Source organism: Crocodylus siamensis, chromosome 1, assembly GCF_052110815.1.
Source record: "Crocodylus siamensis isolate JL-2025a chromosome 1, ASM5211081v1, whole genome shotgun sequence".
NCBI lineage: Eukaryota > Metazoa > Chordata > Crocodylia > Crocodylidae > Crocodylus > Crocodylus siamensis.
In genome coordinates, this window is record NC_143395.1 from 203,384,543 (window position 1) to 203,407,576 (window position 23,034).

At 43.5% G+C, this 23,034-nt stretch overlaps 1 protein-coding gene across 6 annotated transcripts in view; it reads left to right on the forward strand.

Annotated features, from left to right (window-relative positions):
• Positions 1–23,034, forward strand: part of MAP4K3 (mitogen-activated protein kinase kinase kinase kinase 3) — a 137,978-nt gene that overhangs the window by 48,970 nt on the left and 65,974 nt on the right. For 4 of the 6 annotated variants that reach the window (XM_090052713.1, XM_090052721.1, XM_090052760.1 and 1 more), the window contains 3 exons: positions 5,173–5,248; positions 10,214–10,272; positions 13,337–13,399. In XM_090052713.1, coding sequence (XP_089908839.1) covers positions 5,173–5,248; positions 10,214–10,272; positions 13,337–13,399 — 198 coding nt within the window. The remainder of the gene's footprint in view (positions 1–5,172; positions 5,249–10,213; positions 10,273–13,336; positions 13,400–23,034) is intronic. The other 2 variants (XM_090052732.1, XM_090052743.1) reach the window with 1 other exon arrangement.

Here is a 23,034-nt window from a genome sequence, read left to right on the forward strand (position 1 = left end):
AATTGCCCTTGGGTTACCACCTTTTAAGTGAACCAGAACATGTACCTTAAAAGCAGTGCTATAGCACAGACATACTACTGATTCTTCAGTAGTGGGCATGGCCAAGGTTTCTGGTTGCAAGTAGAGCTCTGCTGAACTCCCACAAGAGAGCTAGAAAACCAGTTTTGGTTAATGTAGAACTCTTTCACTGTTGATCTAGTCTGCTTAGCGCTAGTAATTCAGGGAGAGGGTCAATTTTGTTAGCTTTTTTCAAAAGTTGATGTTCTGTTACATTTTTGTGTGTTACATTTATATTTCTAATTTTGGAATTACCATGCAACGCAATTTCACTTATAGTTTTATCAAAGGATAACATTTAAACTGGTACATTTTCTTGCTTTAAAAAAATTGCTTTATAATTAAAAAGAAGAGAAGTTATAACCTTTTGTGGGTTTCTTCCAAAACATGAAAGTAGCCAGGTGTGGATGTTTGGTGAAACAAATGACTTTCCTGGTTTTCTCCTTTATAGTTTAATTCTTGTCAAATATTTTTCACGTGGGGACAAAAGGAAGGCAAAGATGTGAACATACAAAGAAAATACAACTGCACAAATACACAGCTCTTTTGATTCTGTAGCAGGAATGAGATAGCAGGGTTCTTGGTGAAGGTTCTTCATAGCAAAGGAAGGGAAATATGGGTTGGATGAATGGACTGTGAGGTGGGTAGTAAAGTGGTGGGTGGCAAGATCCCCAGGCTCAAAGGGTAGTAGTCAATGGCTCAATGTCTAGTGGGCAGCCAGTATCAAGTAGCTAGGGATCAGTTCAGTTCAGTCCCTAGGGATCAGTTCAGCAGTCAGTTTTGTTCAATACCTTCAACAGCCTGGAAGATGGGATGGAGTGCACCCTCTGCAAGTTTGCAGATGGCACCAACTAGGTGGCGGGGTTGGGAGGTGGGGGGCGGTAGTGAATACAGTGGAGGGTAGTACTAGGATTCAGAGAGACCTGGACAAATTAGAGGATTGGACCAAAAGAAGTGTCATGCATTCAGTAAGGAGAAGTGCTAAGTGCTGCACTTTGGATGGAAAAATCCCATGCACTGGTACAGGCTGGGGACTGACTGGCTAAGTATCAGGTCTGCAGAAAAGGACCTGGGGGGTAACAGTAAACAATAAGCTGAATATGAACCATCAGTGTGCCCTTGTTACCAAAAAGGATAATGGCATACTGGACTGCAGTAATAGGATTATTGCCAGCATACCTGGGGAAATGCTTCTTTCCCTCTGTTCAGCATCGGTGAGACTACATCTGGAGTACTGTGTCCAGTTTTGAGCCCCCCACTACAGGAAGGATGTGGACAAATTGGAGAGAGTCCAGTGGAGGGCAGTGAAAATCATTAGAGGGCTTGGGCACATGATTTATGATGAGAGGCTCAGGGAAGTGGGATTATTTGGTCTGGAGAAGAAGACTGAGGGGGTTTAATAGCAGCTTTCAACTAACTGAAGGGATGTTCCAAAGAGCTTTGGCAATGCATAGGAGGTGCATGTGCGCCCCCTGAGATTAGCCACTGGTTAATTCTTTCTTTGCTGAGTCATTTGATTCCACGGGGACTATAATTGTGCTGGCAGGTTGGTGATCGGCTGCTGGGATATTCCCCCCTTGATCGGTAGTCCGGTGTCCCCCCAGACTTGAGAGTCACCAGTCACCCATGTCAAGGACTGTTCTCAGTGCTGACAGATGACACAACAAGGCGCAGTGGCCTCAAGTTGCAGCAAGGGAAGTTTTTAGGTTAGATATTAGCAAAAACTTTATCTCACAGGGAGTTTAGTAAAGCACTGGAGCAGGTTACCCAGAGAGGTTGTGGAATCGCCATCCTTGGAGGCTTTTAAGATCTGGCTAGACAAAGCCTTCACTGGGATGGTATTATTGGGGGGTGGTCCTGCTGTGTGCAAGGGGTTGGACTAGGTGACCTTATGAGATTCCTTTCATCCCTCATTTTCTATGACTATGAAATTCTTCAGCAGTGCAAAACAGAAGAGCTTTAAGAATAGGAATGCTTTCCTTATTTTGATTGAAATGTCTTGATTGGTGCAAGGAGAAAGTGACTGCTTCTTCATCATGACAAAATATGGTGTCTGATGCAGTGTTCCTGTTTATTTCCAAAATAAAAGGACTTCTTGATACCAAAAGATTGACTATTTCTATGAGCCAACATAGGAAAAAACAACTGGGCATGCCATCATATTAGTGGATAAAGAAAGAGGGCAGTAGCTCAAGCAAGCTGTGGGGTCTTACCTGCTTATGTTCTCTGTCAAACCCCAGACTCTCTCCTCCATAGTTTCTTTCTCTGTCCCAGCATCCCTGCCCAGTCCCAGTGCATACACATGCACACACACAAATGGATGATTACTTTCCATGATTTACACAATGATTCTACAAATGGACACCAAATTTCATTTCTATTTTTGCGTTAGTTTCTGGCTTATGCAGACTTAAGTATCTATACTTCCCATAAAGCATACCAGAACCATGGAAATGTCCCTGCTTGAGTAGGTTTCCAGCTTTTACAGGTTCCATCTTAGGTTTCTCTGTATAGAAGTTAATATGATTTGCATCTTTGTCATCTAAAGCCCCTAAAGCAGTTGCTGATATCAAAATCTTTCTTTGCTGAGTCATTTGATTCCACGGGGACTATAATTGTGCTGGCAGGCACTTTTAACTCTTAAAGAGCTATTTGTTTCATTTCCAGCTGATTCCCAAGAAAGCATTTATTTTCTGCTCCTTGTACTTGCTTCATCTTTAGTACACAGGCTAAACCAGGTAATGGGAATAAAGTTCGGACAAGCACCCAAAGAAGCACTTGAGAGCAAAAAAACTCAGTACCCAGAATGGAGTTCTGAGAGAAATAAGTCTCCCTCAAAAAGAAAAATCTAAAGAAGGAGATTACTGAGAACCTGGGCTACCAGCCAAACCCTAAAGCAGCTTCAGCAAGTTGTCTCAGAGCCCATAGGAACAGAAAAGGATGGTGGTGGCATCACCACAAAAGTGAAGTGTATGAGGAAAGAGACAAAAGTGTTACAAACCAGGAAGCAGCAGAATAATAATTAAATTTGTAATGGGAAAGAATCCTTCCTTCCATTCTCTTCCTCTTGTATCAGAAGCAATGAAGTAAATATTTCCTACAATAATGTCTCCAGAAAGTTTTCATTTTACTAATAAATCAGCATGGTTAAAATAGACCATTTCAAGAATTTTAGTATTGTATCTGCAAGTGGAATAAGTGACAAATAGCAAGGAGGCTGCCTCAATGTGGCATGCGATTTACAAATCTAAGAATGGAAACTGATATAGAGTAAGGCTTAGTAAGAAGCTCAAAGGAAAACCCTACAGAGAAACCCAGACAACTCCAGCAGAAGACCTTGGAGACCATTTATAATCAGTGGGAAGCTACTTTTAGCATATGTAGAAAAGATTCATGTTTTCTTAGGGAGGAAAACCTTTCTTAGGCAAAATACCTAAGGCACATGTAGGTGCGTTGCTGCTGAAGCCTGCTTGTGGCATTAGAGAGATTAAAGTTCCCTAAATTCTTTCACAGTTGCCTAGTGGAAAGCTGCTTACTGAAGATCATAATTATAGCTGAAAGTAAGCCTAGAAATTAACATACCAACAAGCATGTCAAATGTTTGTCACCTGCCACCCCTCACTCTCTGACCTTTGCCACTGAAAGTTCCTCCCCTTGCCCCCCCAGAAATACTCCTTTTGGAAGGGGGCATTGTCATCTTAGAACCAGAAAAAACAAATTATACACTAAAAGTCAGACACCTACTATAACATATTTTAATTTTATTATGCAAAATATTTTTGACATGATTTGTGCTTACATATTGTATGTAGAGGTGATTGCATAATAACTCAAAAATAAATTATTAGTCTTGTATATTGTGGGTGGGTGGTGGAACGTGGAGTGGGGTGGGGTGGGTATGTGGAGGGTGTATATGGTAGACTGTGACTGTATGGGGGCATACAGTATGTTGAGGGGGGGTGTATATGAGCAGGGTTGCACATCAGTGAGGGGCATAGCCTCCACCAGGCAGTCTGTATCGCTGGTGCTCCCTGACACTCATGTGTAGCCCTTAAGCTTGCTGGACGCAGGAGGGAAACCCCGTATGCTGGAGCCGGCTGCCTTTCCCACTAGGGTTGTGGTGCAGGGGAGGAAAGCCCTAGGCGCCTTCCCCTGGGCGGCAGGGACGGCAGCCAGCTCCAGTATCTAAAGATTCTGTCTGGTGCAGCGCAGCCCCAGCAGGGAAGGCAACTGGCTCCAGCATGTGGGGCTTCCTTCCCTGCTGTGCAAATACAGGGGCTGTGTGTGAGTGGCAATACAGATGGCCCAGTGGAGGCTACATCCCTCACTGTGATGTGTAGCACTAGCCGGAGCTGTGCCCTGCTTGGCACCTGTGCCCTGATGCTCCTGCTGCTGCTGCCACTGCTTGCCGGGGCTGCACGCCATGGGGGAAGTGTGGGGGGTCCTCACACTCCCCACCCAAACTTTACACTGCCACTGCCCCCCTCAGTGCAGGGTCTGCACTGCTGCCAGCCCCAGCCCCGAGCTCCGCACTCCTACCCAGCTGTAGCCCTGCCCCCTGCTGCCTGGAGCCAACAGACCAGGGAAGTGAAATAGGTCCCCAGGGGCTGCAACAGCAGCAGCCCTGTGCCAAAGCTGCTGCTGCTGGGCCTCCAGTCCCTTTGGCCCAGAAGAGTTGGGAGCAAGGCACAATAGAGTATGTTAGGTGCTGTGTGTACATGTGCGCACCTCATTCCCACCCTCATGGGTGGAAGGGTTGGGCAGGGCACAGTTTGTTGGCAAGTGCTGTGGGCCAGATGAAAGTGCTTGGCAGGCCCAATTCACCTATGGGCCGTGTTTTGCCCATCCCGAACTATACAGATCCAAGGAACGAAACACATTATTAGTACCTGACCAGCATTTAAGGTTAATGTAATAATATCTTTAATGTGTTTAAAAAACAAACAAACCACCCTTTCATATATTTTGTCTTTTAGACACTGCATGTATAAAGATTTTTTTTTTAATTTTATCTGAAAGAAACTGGTAAAACATATAATTCAGAATACCTTTGCTTAATAAAAGGTATATTTCTGGTAACAATGGTTTGTTTGGTTTTTTTTTTTTCTTTTCTAGCCTCTTCTTGTGCCTCATAGAATTCACTCAACGAGTAGAAATGTGAGAGAAGAAAAAACACGTTCTGAAATAAACTGTAAGCATTTATATATGTTATGAACTTTTAGCATTACAAATTTAATAATTTGATTTTAGGTTTTTATTTAAATGGTGTTCTTGCCTATCTTACATGACTAAGAACATTTTTATTAAGAGCCAGCACAAAATGAGTGTATATGCAGTTTCATTCGCTGTTGTACATAGTCTGTTCCTGTACTCACAGCGTGAATTGCATGTTGTTTTAAAAGATGTGTTTAGTCAGATAAACAGGAGGAAAAAAACTATATCACAAAAAATCATACAATCAACCTTGCCTCTTGTACATTTCCTGGACCATCACATCTACAACAGCACCCCAGCCCCTTTTGTCAGATAAATTAATCTTTTCCCTCCCAACCCTGTATCAAATCTCACTGTTGCTAAGCCTTAATGGAAAGGGGACTTCATAGTTTCATAGTTGTTAGGGTCCGAAGGGACTGAGCAGATCAAGTCTGACCCCCTGCCATGGCAGGAAAGAGTACTGGGGTCAAACGACCCCGGCTAGGTGATTATCTAGCCTCCTTTTGAAGACCCCCAGGGTAGGAGTGAGCACCACTTCCCTTAGAAGTTGGTTTCATATCCTAGTCACCCTGAATGTGTAGTGCTTCCTGATGTCTAGCCTGAACCTACTCTCAATCAACTTGTGGCCATTATTCCTAGTTATTCCTGGTAGTGCTCAGGGGAACAGGGACTCTCCTCTTCCCCACAGGTCCCCCCGGTAAGTTTATAGATGGCCACCAGATCCCCTCCCAGCCTTCTCTTGTGGAGGCTGAACAAAGTTCATAGCTTCTCTTTGTAGGGCCTGCCTTGCTGCCCCCTGACCATGCAAGTGGCCTTCCTCTGGACCCTCTCAATGCTGTCCGCATCCCTCCTGAAGTGCGGCACCCAGAACTGGACGCGGTACTCCAACTGCAGCCTGACCAATGTCGCTTAGGAGGGAGGAACACCATCTTGGACCTGCTCATGATGCATATGTGTATGCATGCCAAGGTGCAGTTAGCCTTACTGACCGCATCCTCACATTGGTGGCCCATGTTCATCTTGGAATCAATAATGACTCCAAGATCCTTTTCTGCCTCTGTGCTGATGAGAAGGGAGTTCCCCAGCCTGTAGGTGTGCTGCTGGTTCATTCTCCCTAGGTGCAGTACTTTGCATGTGTGAGTATAGAAACCCATCCTATTCTCATCCACCCACCCCTGTAACCTGTTTAGATCTAGTTGTATGCTGTCCCTCCCTTCTAACGTGTCCACTTCTCCCCACTTAGTGTCATCCGCAAATTTGAACAAGGTGCTATTCACCCCCTCATCCAAGTCACTGATGAAGATGTTGAACAGTGCAGGCCCGAGGACCAAGCCCACTGCCCATGTCCCTCCTAGTCAAAAGTGACCTGTCCACCACCACTCTCTAGCCAATTTGCAACCCATCTGACTGTGTGGGCATCAACACCACAGTTGCCTAATTTATTTTTTACTTGAAATAAAATTTCTCTCAAAGCCTGTCAGTATCACTTGGGCAACAAATCAGAGGGGGTTTCCAAAGAGCAGCAAAAGATTGCCTCTTCAACCACAGGCTCAGCAAGTTATTGTCCTAGTACTGTATTGGCTTGTGCTGTGTCTTCGTGCTCTGATTTAAATAGTTCTGCAATTAAACATTTTTTGGGCCTGCCAATAATAAAATGTTTCTTTAGAGTTGGAGTGACAATCCTATGGAACTTTACAACCAGGGCAGAGAGCTCATATTAAAGAAAAAAACAAACAACTTTTATCCCGTCACATTTCTCATTTAGTTATAATTTTAATATGGTCAGTTTTACATTCAAGTGAAAACGGTTGCACGCTTAACTTCTAGTCAAGTCAGAAGACAAGAATGCAATTAATATTTGTTTGCTTATTTAACCACAAGATTCATAAAGCTAATAGTAATTTGAATTTTTTAGATTGGTGTTTTTAACAAAAGTTAAGATTCCTCCTTGCCCTTTTATCCAGGGATTTTTAATGTCAGCGAATTAGGGAGTTTCTTTGGGAGTGAGTATCTAGAAAAGGAAGCTAAAAAAGTAATTGGCAGGTTGTCCAAAAAAATGCTTGCCTCCATGTTTGCATTCTGTTCCTGGGCATGTAGCCTCTATGCTTATGGGTGACTAGGCATTAATACTGTGTAGTCTTACTGAACATGTGTAGTAGCAGCCATAGAACGCATGTGCACATCCCATGTGGACTCATAGAGCCTTTGACCCCCTCTACATGTGAAAGTAAAGGCACAATGGGATTTAATGTGCGATTCATTCAGGTGTACTTCCTGTCAGGCCACACAAGTAGAATTGCACATTAGATCTCATCATGCCATATTGCCAGTACCGGGCAAGCCTGATCCTGGGCTTCCCCTGTACAGGCAAGAAGCAAGCTGTCATAGCTGAGCACCCACTCAGCTGAGAGCTCCCCAGCTGCAAGGGCACCCCATGCACCCCTGAGGCTGGGAGATGCAGCTGTGGTGATCTCCCTGCCCTGGGGTGGGGGGGTGAAACCTGTGGGGCAAAGAGATTACCGCTGGAACAGTTTCCCAGCCCTGGAGGTTTCATGCACCCCTAGGGCAGGGCAAGTTGTAGTCATGGTGTGAGGCCACTGGGACCTAGCTGGGCCTTGGCCCCAGGAGGCATGCTGCAGCTGGGGGGTGCTGCTGAGACCCAGAACAGTTGTAGGACTCGCAGCTCCAACTGGCTCAAGTGCATCCCTGCAGCTGGGAGCCCTCATCTGAATTATTTTCAGTTCATTCATACACAACAGTTGGAATGTACCAACTGCTGGCCTCTTGGAAGAGCGCCCAGCATTTGTGCATCCACACCCTGTGGCCCGTGCCACACATTATGCATATTATGCAGCTAACTGGTTAATCACGCAATAAACTTTAGACCTGCCCCAAGTGCAAAGTAATTATCGCACAATAAAAATTATTATCCAGCTCTAAAGTTAGTACTTGAAAATGTGTAACAACTCTATAGTTGGTTTCTATCCAGTTTAATTTGAACATGTAGCAGGGCCCCATGAGACTTACAGTTGGAAGGAAAAAAATGATGTGGGGAGAGAGCGTGTCCGTGTGTTGGCCCATGCATGTGTCCCTCTTTCACTGCATAACTCATTGCTACGACACTCGTGGGATGCTGGAGGTTCGGGGTTCTAAGCTCCCCTTGTCCAGAGGAAGTTTGACTTGGGATCTCCCTCATTTCCCTGCAGAGCACTCTGACCGTCACACCACACGTCAGCAGCCATAGCTCAGCACTTTATCCAGTGTTCCTTTTGAAGCTGAATTGAGCCACTCACTAAGATGGAGGGTAGTGTAAGGTAAAGCTTCTGCCTCACTAGGAATACGGACCCCAGCTAGAACCCAGAGCCACCTCCTTTCCAGGCTGGCAGACACTTTAATTAGCCCCAAATTTGTGTCTTGCTCTCTTTCTCCTGGACCCTCGTACCTCCCTTTCATGGCTTCTTACCAGGCCAGCTTCGAAAGGAAGCATGAGAAAAGGGTCTGGATAATAGCTGACCTGCAGTGTGGTGACTACTGCTGTGTTGGGAAGTCAGACCCAGATTCAAAGCCTCTTGGGGGAGAGGGAGCAAACCCAGGTCTTCTGGCTTCCCAGGTGAGTGCCCTAGCCACTGAGCTGTTTTGGGGAAAAAAATAGGTCGCTCTGGCTCAGTGGTGATGCATGGGGGATGCAAAGGGGTGCATGTGTACCCCCTGAGAGCACTGATGCACCCCCTGACAGGCTGCACTCACTGCTTAGGCAACAGGCAGATGGGGGTGCCAGGTGAAGCGCCACGGCCACTTCCGGGACTTCCCCTCCCCCCGTCGGTGAGATTGGTTGTGGGGGAACATCCTCCCTCCTGACTTCCTCGTGGTGGGGAAGGCGCATGGCCCCCCCCCCCCCCGACTCAAGTGGCACCAGTCATCCATGCTCTGGCTCTGTCCCTCTGTCTCTGTCCTCCACCACCCCCCTCGCACCCCAATTCTGAGTGTGTACTTAGCCATCTATGCTTATCTACATGAAGTCAATACAGAGTGCTAGGGATGTATACAACCAGATCTGGTCATCTACGCCAGTGGTCTCCAAAGTGGGGTGCATAAGATGATCTATTTGGGTGCAGGAAGTAAATATTAGAACTTCTATTTATATTTATTTTTATCTAAAAAAAAAAAAAAAAAGAAAAAGAAATTAAGCTTTACTAATATCTAATATACGGATTGACACTGGCACCCTCACTCAATCTGTATGTCAGACGGTCACGTGTCATGTACGGTACACGAGTAGTACATGTATATAATTTATAAATACACATATATTCGGGATGCATGCTTCAAACATTTTTTACTGATAAGAGTGCGTGATCAAAAAAGTTTGAAGACCACTGATCTAGGCATCTAGAAAATAATGCCATCCTAAGCCTGTTGCCTATGAACAATTACAACTCCCTACCATCGTTCTTCAGATTTCGGTGGGTTTTTTTCTGACTCTTCTGATTGGAACAAGTGGGGAGTATCTCATACCAGTACTACCATGCTGTATGAAAGACAGCACGTGTGACTTCAGTGCTCACTACTTTCTAAAAGTCCATGAGCTCAAAGCATGTGTGTCTCAAAAGTACAGATCAGTAGAGATGTAATATGTCAGAGGCTGGCAATAGTTTGGAGTTGGGGACTGTTTTAACAGAGCTTAAATCTGAACACAGGCTATTTCCAAACCAGTCACCACTCACCCTGCAGTGCTGCTGCCGAAGCCCCTCATCACCAAAACCTCCTGCCTCTGTGCCCCATGTAAAGTGGATCCAGCTTGCACGCTGTAGGTTGCTGACCTCTGTAATATGCTATTAACGCTGAATTAATTATTTTAGTTAGTGGGCAACCTTGCTTGGAAGCTAAATCCTTTCTTACAATAAGCAATGCCAGATCTTGACTTTGAGTTTTTCCTCTTTAGTTGGGCAAGTAAAGTTTGATCCACCTTTAAGGAAAGAGACAGAGCCACATCACGAATTTGTAAGTAATACATACAGTGGGGTTTATTCTGCATGTTATTTCCTGCAAACTGGAGTGGGGGAAAAGGAGCTGGGGAGACTTATATCATAACTTCTTTCTCATCACCACCAATTTTATCAGTAAAGCCTTGGTGTAGTGGGTGACACACAAAACTAATTTTTTTGATGGGGCTCTCACTTTATATGCTGCAGATCCCTTTATGGGATTTACTGGAGGTTGTGTGCAATTATCAATCTTTGCCCTGTTGGGCTTCTTCACGTCTTAAATGTGCCTTGTTCTTAGGCTCATCACTCTTGTCAAATCCCTTATTACATACATTTACAAAAATCTATTGTCGCTTGCACTTCATGCTGCTGTTATGAGAATTATTTGCATTAGCATTAATAATAATAAAACTGAGAATACAGGAAGGGTTATATGTTACATTGAAAATGATTAATTCAGTGTTTGATGTTTCACTTGAATAATTTTTGTCTTTGTCCTTGACACTTGTCAGCTGAAGTGTTTTTTGACTTGTTGTCTTTTCAACACTTTATCACCTGTATCCTCATCAATGCATTGGTTGACAGGAGCTCAGGCAGGTAGAGAAAGGGACCTCTTTTAGTCAAGTTGTACAGTTTCCTGCTCTTTCCCAAAGCCTTTTACTTTCCACTTTTGAATACTTAATGTTTGTTCTCCTCAACCCTTATTAAAAAGACAAAGAAGGAAAAGATTCCTTTTCCTTTTGTCAGAATTGCCTTTTACAGACTAGTGGCTGTTTGCTATGGGCAGGTACTAAGGAAAAACAGTTGGCTGGCTTCCATAAGGCTGGCTGACTTATTACCAGGGCAGAAGAGGCAGCAGCTCTGCTTTTGGAGCTCAGCTCAGAACAAGAGTATGGCTGGAGCAGTACTGCTCCATTCTGGTGTAGGAGCCCTTCGGGAGCAGGACTTCTGGCATATATTTTCCTCTGCATTCCTGTACAGTGTCTCCTTCCTTCCCTGATATGACCCCCAAAGTAAAGGATAAGCCAGCTGAGTTGGGGTGGGATATACTATCACTCAGCACCTCAGTGGTCAGGTTTATGTAGCCTCTAGTAGCTCTGTAAGAAAGAAGGCAAGTGTTTGCGTAGAACAAATCAGGACTACACAGTAGCTTAGGTAGGTGCATGATCACATTACTTGGGGTACTAATAGTTCTTACATGCATGCGTGCACATGCGCACACACACATTTTTATGTTTATGAAAAATAAGGTATGTTTTTTGGCTTAATCTGCACCACTAACATGCATGTTATGGAAAATAAAATGAATAGCACTTTCTTTAATTCAAAATTTATTTAAAGTCTTTTTCTATTTTCTGCGTAATTCTGTTTTTTAGCAGTTCTTGAATATGTAATTAACAACAGAGAAAGGAAATAACTGAACTTAAAACTAAGTGTGACTTGGTGTATGTACCAGTTACCAGCTAGGCAGTCATTTGGGATGGAGCAGTGTCTAATCTTGCGCTGCAGTGAACAAACCAAAAGGGGAATTTTTCTCTGGGACTCAACGCACTGCCTTAGAGAGCATTTATTTGGCAGGTGTTCGTAGGGAGGAGTCAAGCTTCTTCCCATACTTGGTAGAAACAAGCAGGTCACTGCAGTTCAGAATCTTTGTTGCCCCCCTTGCAGCAAGAAAAGATTTGAACTGTTTAGATTATGCCTTCTAAGAAGGGAACCATTTGTATTGTTTTGCTCTACCAGAACCGCTTGTTTTAACCCTGGCAAAGAAATGACTTTATCACTTCGCCTGTAACAGTTTGTTTGGATCTTTCTGAACAGGGACATTAAATGCCCAATTGCCTGCCCTAGAAAATGGAAGTATGGACCACTGTTCTGTGCTCTGCAGCGAAAGGATTTTCTTTTTTTAAAGACACCTCTTTGTATATTTCCTTTTAAAAGGTTATTACTACCTTATTCCAAAGGGCCTTGTTGGAAGCTTTTCTACAATACCAGTAAAATAATTCGAGTTTTCGTGTTCCTTACGACTATAAATGAAGAAAAATTCATCCAGTTTACCAAAATATTTTATTTTCATTTTTCACAAGGTTACTGTGAAACAAATGAAAACTCTTGTTGTTAATTTTTTGTTGCAGTTGTCATAGGTGCCTACTTAAACTAGTCATATTTAATGTGATGCTGGTTCAGTAGTAGGCTGCAAATTAAAAGAACCAGTTGAAACTCTTTTTTTTGTTTTCTGCTTCTTGGGAAGCGAGCAAGAGAGGATTATGAAGGTGATAGTCCTGTCCAAAGGACTGAAAAAAGGACTATTGAATCCCTATATTTTTTTTTAATATTCTGGCCAATCGAAATTGGTATACTAACAGGGTGCAAAAGGAAACCCTATTCAGTGTAAAACTGATACTTACGAGAAGGCCATTACTATATGGGAAGCTGAGAGGAAAGAGTTTGAAGTAATCTGTAGTACAGTATAACCGCATAACTTGGGATCAAAAATCCAAAATTATCAAAGATCCAGCACTTCCCTGCACTGTTCCAGGACTGGCCGCTGCTCTCTTTCCCCCCCCCCCCGACACGAAGCGGGAAACTTGCACGCAGCAGCTGCCACCGCCATTCGCCACCCTGCACCGCTGCACCGCATGCAGCCACTGCTCCAGGACTGGCCAGAGCTATTCCCGCTCTGAGACCAGCTGCCACGCTGGTTTAAAAAATCTGGCATTTTCAGATTTCTGGCAGGTGCTCGGTCCGAAACACACTGGATTTATGAGGTTATACTGTATTCTGACAAATGAAAGAATCCATCTGTAAACTGGAGTCCAAGGTGTGGGGGGGAAAAAAAGCTTAATCCCAATTTTGTAAAGCAGTTTATTTCCCCCCCCCCCCAATTAAGGCATGTTTAAACTTTTTATACTAATTTAATTAATTTTTAATATGAAATGTAATTTTTTTCAAAAGTTGTTTAACATCGTTTTAATACTGCATTTGAACTAACACAATTTGGCTAAGAAATTTTCCCTCTGTATACCTGGCTTTCAGTCTCAATATAAATAACTTGAGTTTTTTGGTCTCTATCTGATGAACAGCACGACTGTAGCGATTTTTTGGACAATTCAGAAGAAATATACTACACTGCAAGATCTAACCTGGTATTTTTCATCTTCTGATTTTCTTTGTCAAAGTTGGTTTTGTGTCTCTATTCTTGTTTTTCAAACTAATGTTTTGTCTAGTTGTAGTTGCTTTAGCATCTGTAGAACCATTTTTCAGTATAAGAATCAATTTATTTGAACAGTTCAATACTACAGGGGAGGAAAATATTGAATTTATGTTGAAATGTATTTTTTATGAAGTGTCAATATTATACATCAGTACTTTTTTTGTTTTCATGCTATCTAGTTTGTTTTTGTGTGGGGAAGGGGTAATTGGAAATAGGAGAGATGCATTCTTACTATCTTATGTTTGGTGGTCCCTTTCAATGTCCATTTGGGTGAACAGAAAATGTTTATATTTTAAATGTTTGAATTATTCCTATAGCAGTTGCAAGATGGGATATAAATAAACAATACATATACTGACAAAGCCAAGAACATCTGAGTAGTAAGGTCAGAAATGTGATCTAAAGGACATTAACTGGTCTCACTTCCAAAACATCCTGGCTTAGTTCACCACTAAAAATAATACTGTTTTCAGCTGTGCAGGATAGAAATCTTTATAGTAAACAGGCTTTCTTCTACTCTGGTTTTGGATCATCAAATAGTCAAAGTACTTCCAACTCCTAAACCTTCACAGTGATGGCTGCCAGTTGTATAAAAAGTAGTGAAGAGCCCAGCTTCATATTTTTCAGACCTTGTGTGAGGTAGAACATGCTGTACCATTGATAGTTCTTGGTTTGATTTTTCTTTTTTATAGTGTATATTTAATGTAAACATCTCTTGACAAGAGAATAGATATGAAGTACCATATTTTTCATATATAGTATGCCCCTGTAGATGGTACACATCTTGACTTCGAAGGACAGTCTGAAGAAAAAAGATTTTTTAGTTGATGTAGTGGCAGTGACTAGGGAGCTGAGTTTGCTCCCAAGTCTGCTGTTAGCCCCATGTGCCAGATGGGGCCTGCAGGTTGATAACAGTCTTCCCATATCTGAAGGGCAATTACAGAGACCATAGAGTTGGGGCCTTTTTCTGTAGCTTTAGGGGACAGGACTAGAAGCAATGGCGTCAAGCTGCACCAGAGGAAATTTAGGTTGGAGATTAGGAGGAATTTTCTGGTTGTGTGTGGTCAAACATTGGAACAAGCTACCAAGAAAAATTGTAGAATCTCCATGCGTAGAAGTTTTAGGGGCAGGTTAGACTAACACTTACCTGGGGTGGGTTGGTCAGGAATGATCCTGCCTTTGAGTAGGGGGATGGACTAAATGGCTAGGGACGGAAATTACATACAAACCAGTATAAGTGATTGGAAACTGGTTCAAATCTGTAATGCAACAGAAGTTCAGTGCACATAAACTGCTTTCAAAGTGGCCGAATCCAGTTTTAGATAAACCTGGATGGATGTAGTAACAGATTTAACTGATTTACATTAAATTGATGTATTGAACTTCTGTCCTAGATCACCTCCAGATTCAGGTAAACTCACAGTCCCCCAGGGCTCTTTGCATATCCCCCTCAAGCCCACCCCTCCACCCCTTCACAGGGTGTGTGGGCTAGCCCTAGCCCAGATTGTCCAACGGAGCATGGAGGTGTGCTCTAGTAAATATCTGTTCATTAGCTTATCAGCTCAGTCTATACAGCTTAGACTAACCTGCAAAGATTGAATTGATTCAGCCTCAGGCTTTTTGACTCTTGTGAGGTCCTTTGTAGACCTACTTTTCAGAAACCCTGTAAGTCCTAAATCCTTTGTGTTTTGTATGTTCCTCTAGTTTTTGTAACCTGGTTCATATTTTCCATATGTCAAAGCAGTCTGTGTTGCCAAAAAGGTTCTCTGTTCAGGGAATTTTTTTATTTGTTACTTCATAGCTATGTTGCAGAAGGAGAAAGCATGCGCATATGTGATGACCAGAATCTCAAAGCTACAACTTGGGCATCTCTCCAAGTCTTTACAAAACACAGCGCAGGGGGACGTGTGCGCCCTGTAACAGTATTGCTTTTAGCAGTGAGTCCTAAAGAATGCCCAGACAACCCTGGCTAGCTCATTAACCTCCGTATTTTGAGAGGGTGTGTGGGCTTTTTGTTAATGCAGAGTTCATTCTGATTCTGTATGAAGTTTAGTGTTCTTGTTTTCTGTCTTGGTTTGACAGTTTTCTTCTAACATAACCTTTCAGTGCTGTAGAGAGGTAGGTTCAGTTTTATAAGACAGTCCTGCCTTACCTATGAGTTAGTCTACACAAAATGATCCTTGTCAGTCTCTTCTGACTTCAAGGAATCTTTCAGCAAACTTTACAACTTTAAACCCACTCATTTGAATTTTGACTTCAGGTAGTAAAAGACTAATAAATGAAAGCCAAGCTTACAAAATGCAGAAGGTGCATCTTAGATGCAGCTGGTGTGATTTTAAATCTTGTCATTAGCAGGGGAATGGTAAGGTTCATTCTGTGCATATACTCTTGGCACTCCAAAGTCAATGACGTTATGAAAGGGAAGAACAGAAGGTAGACCTAGACCACTGCAGATCAGGGGGCCTTCCCACCACTGCAGATCAGGGGGCCTTCCCACAGTTCTGGAAACTCGGGGGGGGGGGGGGGGGAATTGGCACTGTTCCCATACTGCCAAACTTCCAAACCCATGGAGAGCCCCAGACACACTGCACATCAAATTGAGATGCCTAATCCCAGCATGCAGGGGCAGGCACCAGGCCCCAGGGCCTGATACCAGCATGCAGGAGCCAGTCAAGGCCCTATAGAGCCCTATCCAGATATGCAGAGCCAAAAGCCTGAGTAGCGCTGCTCTAGACCTACCTTATTCATATATTCTCCCTCTAAAGTATCTGGTGTTGCCACTGCGGGAGACAGGATACTAGCTTAGATGGACCATTAGTCTGATCCAGGATGGTGTACTTATGTTCTGGGAACGTTGATAAATGGTTTAAATCAAGATTGCCTCATTGATCTCCATAAATGCTCATGTCATGTCCTGGCTTCTTTAAAATATACATTTAGTACAAAACAAGTCCCAGATCTTGCTTTTTATAATTAAAAGTATTTAACTCTAGACTAAAATCACACACGTTAAAATATCTCACACGCTCATATGCATCTCCTCCCCAGAAATCAGTCCCCTAAAATTGGGGTGCATTTATTCAGCAGGGAAGCAGTTTTCTTTGGAAAAGAAGCAAGCCTGGAGACACTGTGCATGCATGCAGCTGCCTAGATGGCTGCCAGTTGTGTCTGAGAAAGCTGAAGGGGGAATCCTGTGTTAAGCCTCTCACTATCATATAATTACTGAGTTAATGACTTGTTTAGGTTAGTGTTAGACTGTGAAAAACTACCGTATTTACTCACATACACATGCCCCTGGATAAGACAAGTCACACTGTTTTCAGAAGGTAGAGCAAAGAAAAGAAGACTTCCCTTGCCAGCAGCATAAACAGCACTGGCAGTAGTGGGGGAGCAACAACCTGTGCCTGTTTCATTAATCCCTCACTGCTGGCTGGCTATGGACAATTCCTTCCTTTGCAGCAACAGGGTCTGCCCCAGTAACATCAGGTTAAGGGTGTCATTGCAGGGTTACTTTACTTTTCCTCCATGACATTTCACTTTCTTAAAAGGACACCCTTGAATTGTCTTATTACTAAGTAGTGAAGAAAATGATGGTTACTCCTAAGATCCAAAATAAGTAAATGGGAAGAGAGGGAAAGGAGTTAATAGTTTTTTAAATATTATTTCTACTAGTATAATATCTCCATCTTTTTGTTTGTATCTTTCCTTTCCTGAATGTTGCCATTTTTCTGCCTCAGCCAAGGGGAGTAAGAAACTGAAACTTTTGTTGCTTGCAGACAAAAATTCCAAGTGCAACAGCCAGTCACATCAGCAGGATTACAATAGTAAACCAGAATACCATAGTTACTTGAATAGAAGATGACCTTGACTATAAAATGACCCCATAATAATTAGGTTCTATATATGGAAATTTATAAATCTCTTATAATTTTCCAGGTATATAATCTAATTGTTGGAAGTGTGCCTTGAATTTATCTCCACCCCACTGCTACAGCAGGGGAAATAAGTCTAGTAAGTTGGATTTTTTTTCTCTCTCTCTGCTTCCCCCCTGCCCCACACACACACTTTTTCCCCAGGTGGCCCCTTCCCCCCACTCTCTCCTTGAGCACATAGAAATGAGGAGTAAGTTTGAAAACAATAACTTTGAAATTAATCATAGCTATAACAATTTGCATATAGTACCCATACACTTAATTTATCCAAAATTGATGCATTTTACCCCTTTTTGAAACTGCTGCCAGTTATAGCTGAGGTACTCCATAATCTCTGTTTGCTGTGGGAAAAATGCGGATTTTCTCCTTTAAAGGAGAAAAATGCAGGAAACTGCAGGTTCCTTTTGCAGGCTGTCAGAGTTCTGGGCTACTTGGGGCTGCGGGAGCAGGTTTCAGGGGGCGCCACGTGCATGTGTGCACATACATGCATTCATGTGGCCAGCAGTACAGCCAGGCAGCAGTAGAAAGCTCTCCCTCAGCTTCCTGTAGGTAAGTCCATGGGGACATAGGCAACGTGGGGGGAGCAGGAGATGGCTATAGTGAAGGGAGTAGGAAAGGGTTTGCAGCTGGGGCTGGGGGAACTGCCCATCTGGGGCAGTGCTGGAGGCCTAGGTGGGAATGTGTGGCTGCGGGGCCTAGCGGGGAGAGAGGAATGGAGCCATGGGTGGTATGTCCAGTAGGCTGGTAGGGAGCCTGGCTCACACCCATTGCTGCACACACTCCTAGAGAGGAGGGTATGGGGGGTGGCATTCCAGATTTGTCTGTGGGGCAAGGGAGGATGTGGGCTGCTCTCTGTGGGGGTCAGGGCTTTCCACCTTGCCGCCCTCTTACTAGGGGCCTCCATGGCCCAGCAGGTGGGACCCAGCTTGGGAGGGTGGAGTGAGGCAGGTCGGCTCGCTGCTACCACTGCTGGAAGCCCCATGCCAGCTGTGCTGCCAAGATGAGGTGCTGCCTGCCCACCTGACAGCAGTGGAGGGACACAACTCTGTGCTGCTGTCCCTGCTGCTGCCAGGCAGACAGAAGGCACCTTGCCATGCTGGTGCTCACAATGGTGGCACCAAGTTTTGCCACCACACTTTGCCCCACCCTCTTGTGCTGGGTCCCACCTGCTGTGCCGCAGAGACCCCTGGGAAGGGGAGGACAACAGGGTGGGGAGCCCTGCAGTGGGCAACCTGCATCCTCCCAACTCCCCCATCCAGGGGTGCCTCTTTGCAGGGCAAAGAATAGGTCTCCATTTTGAACTATACAAAGTTATTCAAAAGTTAGGGGGAAGGGGATCTCCCTTTTCAGTTTCAGCAAACCCGCCTGGACCAATATTACCTTCCACTGTGGTGGTGATCATGGCATTTCTTTTGTCAGGTAGCTCAAAACCAGAGGCCACCATATAGTTCACTGGGCTGGGCCCCACCAGAGTCAGCAGCACTTCAAGCCATTGTGCCCCCACAGCTCAGCACTACTCAAGAAGCTGAGAAAGCTGCTCTCTACTGCTGCCTGGCTGTACTGCTGGGCACATGTATGCATGTCTGTGCACACATGCACATGACACCCCCTGAAATCTGCTCCCCCAGCCCCAAGTAGCCCCTTGCACTCATATACAGGCAGTCCTCAGACTTACAGCATAATTGGTTCCTGAAAACTTCCTCTTTAGTTGAAACGTTGCAACTCAGGACCAATTTTTCCCATAGAAACAATGTTATAAATGGGGAAGCTGTTCCTGAACCCAGGCCTGATACCTTATTTTCACCAAAAATAACCTAGATTTTTGTACTCAATGAATTATAGATGAGTAATATAACTACATTAATGTATGTATATTGTAAATAGCAATCGTATTGATTTGGAAGGACTTCTTTGAGGTGACTGCTGGGCTTTCTGAAGGGCTCTTGGTTGGACTTTTGGGAAGGGTTCTTGGCTGGAGTCTTTTCAGGTTTCTCAGCCACAGGTTTTTCTGGAGTCTTGTCTGCTTTCTTAAAAAAAGTGTCCAAGTTTGGACAGATGTTCTCCAGGGAGATGTGCAACACAGCAAACTTGTTCGCTGGCATGGCATTGAATCGAGCATCACAAAGTCAAAACTGATGTCAGAGTCGAAACAGGGTGTCAATTTATAAATGTTGTAAGTGCCGTTTGTTGCAACTTGAAACATCTTAAGTTTTATAGATTTTGTAGACATTAGGGCTGGAAGGGACCTCAGAAGATCATTGAGTCCAGCCCCTGCCCAAAGGGCAGGAAGTCAGCTGGGGTCATAGGATTCCAGCAAGATAAGCATCCAGTTTACTCTTGAAGGTGTTCACTGTAGGTGCTTGAACTACCTCTGATGGCAGGCTGTTCCAGACCTTGGGGGCTCAGACAGTAAAGAAATTCTTCCTTATGTCCAGCCTGAAACGGTCTTGCAGGAGTTTATAACCATTTGACCTCATCATCCCTTGGGGCGCTCTGGTGAACAAAACATTTCCCCAGGTACTGGTGGTCACCCTGATAAACTTATAGGTGGCCACCAGATCACCCTTGAGCCTGCGCTTTTCCAGGCTAAAGAGCCCCATGGATCTCAGCCTGTTGTCATAAGGTCTGTTTTCCTGACCTTTGATCATGTGTGTGGCTCTTCTCTGGACTCTTTCAAGCTTCTCCACATCCTTTTCGAATTGTGGAGCCCAAAACTGGACACGGTACTCCAGCTGCGGCCTCACCAAGGCCAAGTACAAGGGGAGAATGACGTCCCGGGATTTGCTGGAGAAGCATCTATGGATGCAAGCCAGCAAGTTGAGGACTGCCTGTACAGGTGAAGCACATTGAGGGTGGAGCCACACTAATCACATGCACCAGGCTTAGAGAGGGGATGACAGGGAATTTGGGTGAACTGATTGGGGCCCTGTTTGGTGTTTGCCAGTCATTTAAGGCTGGTGAAAGAGCAGAAATAATTGGAAATGATTAAAAACAAATACAGCTCAGTTGTGGAAGTGAAGAGGTAGTCAAAAATGTATGCAGTGTCTTGGCTCGCAATGCCTTGAAAAAGAGTCAGTGGTGAGGGGGATTGTGCTTAATGGGCAGTACTATATATTTTGTTCAGATGGGTTACATTAATACATAGCACCAGGGGAGGGTGCTGAAAGTCTTGCAGTGTTTCCAGGCCTGGTGCCTGTTCCTTCCTGAGGGAGCAACTGTCGCCCAGACAAGCAAGCAAAATGAAGTTCCCATCAACATGTTATGTTCAGCATAGGCTATATTTAATCAACTGAATGGTTGGTTTCCATTGCTAAACGCATGCTGCTGCTTAGTGAGAGTTCCTTGTATGTGATTATAAGAAGAGGGGTTTTCTCCCCATGGCAACTGAGGGTGGGGAACATCATCTTATATTTTATTAAATATGATAGATCTGTTTCTTTATGCTGTACACATGAGAATCAGAAGTTCTTTATCCAAGCTGAGGCTCATAGAATGCAAGGAACTGAAGAGCTGAGGAGGAGAAAAAACTGTAGTTATGCAGCAATAATTTACATAATTGCTGTATGCTAAGTGGCTGATAAAATTTTATTTGACAATGTATCAAAAAACCTAAAAATGTATTTATCTCACATTTTGTATAGTTAGCTATCAGGTTTATTTTTTAAAAAGTTTAACAAAGCAGCTTTTAATAAAGCAAGGATATTTGGAACATGCAGCCTAATTTATTATACTATTTTTCAATCCTCATTTTCTTATATTTGGGAATGAAATGGTAAGAATTCATAGTAATTTATTTCACTGGGAAACCATGGGGGAAATACTGACAATTACTAGAAGAGGTATAGTTTGATAATATGATTGTATTTAATTTATATTATTAATTTTTTTTACCAGCAGTCAGCACAGATCAGTCACTGAAAGTTGCAGCTCCAAAGTCTGTAACTAACCAATAGTTTCAGGATCAGCAAATACAGTGTCCAGTGGTGACTTACTGGTTCTCTGTGTATAATTGGATTGCTTTTCAGTTCTTCACAAAAAAACCAAAAACAAATAGGAAAGTAAATTTCAAGTGCAGCTTGTTCCTGGGCAATAACTTTCTTCCAAATTAAGAGCATAAAAGTAGCAGGAAAGCAAAGCTACTCATGCATGAAGATGCTGCAAAAAAAAGTGTTTTGAAAATTGAAATACTGCAAGTTGAAGAGCAAATTGCAAGTAGTATAGGTGTATTGAACCTAGGAAAACATGACCCTTGAAAAAGATCCCTGTGAGATTGTCAAGCCCCCAAATGTGTTGTTTACTTTGCATTGCCTTTAGACTACTTTCATCTTTAATTTCATATGGAATTTTGGCTTTCCTTGGAAACACACAATTTTTTCTCATGCATGACTTTTTTAATGTAATCTCTTGTGGTAGGAAATTGTTAGTAGTTGTCCACATATTTATTTTGTCCAAAGCAATTACTGTTGTTCAAATAGAATTCCAGCTGTACACAGTGCCAACAGTTCAGGACTGGCCTAAGTGATTTTTTGGTACATAGGATAACTTGGCAATATTTCCAAAATCATATCACAAAACTATTTAACAGTGTTATGCATGTTCCTTTGGTGATGGTGGTGTACCTTAAAATATTATTTCGTAAAACACAGGGCATGGTCACTCCAATTTACTTTGTGTGTCTCATTCTTGCAAGCAAGCTAAGAAAGTACAGGTTGGATGAATAGGCTGTAAGAAAACTGGCTGGATTGTTGGACTCAAAGGGTAGTAATCAATCGCTCAATGTCTGTTTAGCTGCTGGTATCAAGTGGAATGCACCAGTGTTTGGTCTCAGGGCCATTTTTGTTCATTATCTTCATCAACAGCCAGGAAGATGGGATGGAGTGCACCCTTAGCAAGTTTGCAGATGACAGTAGTACGTATACTGGAGGGTAGGACTAGAATTCAGAAGGACCTGGACAAATTGGAGGATTGGACCAAAAAAAATTCATGCCGTTCAATAAGGAGAAATGCAGTCCTGCACTTAGGATGGAACAATCCCATGCACTGGTACAGGCTGGGGACTGACTGGCTAAACATCAGCTCTGCAGAAAAGGAGCTTGGGGTAACAGTGGACGATAAGCTGAATATGAGCCGTCAATGTGCCCTTGTTACCAAGAAGGCTAATGGCATTCTGAGTGGCATTAGTAGGATCATTGCCAGCAGATTGAGGGAAGTGATTGTTCCCCTCTATTCAACATTGAGGCCACATCTGGAGTACTGTGTTCAGTTTTGAGCCCGCCGCTACAGAAAGCATGTAGACAAATTGAAGGGAGTCCAGTGGTGGGCAACAAAAATGGCTAGGAGGCTGGGGCACATGACCCATGAGGAGAGGCTGAAGGAGCTAGGCTTATTTATTCTGGAGAAGAGCAGACTGAGAGGGGATTTAATAGTAACCTTCAACTATCTGAAGGGTGGTTCCAAAGAGGTTGGAGCTAGGCTGTTCTTGGTGTTGGCAGATGATAGAACAAGGAGCCAATGGTCTCATGTCCTAGCAAGGGAAGTTTAGGTTAGATATTAGGGAAAAAAATATCATGGGGAGGGTATTAAAGCACTGGAACAGGTTACCCAGAGAGGTGGTAGAATCTCCATCCTTGAATTT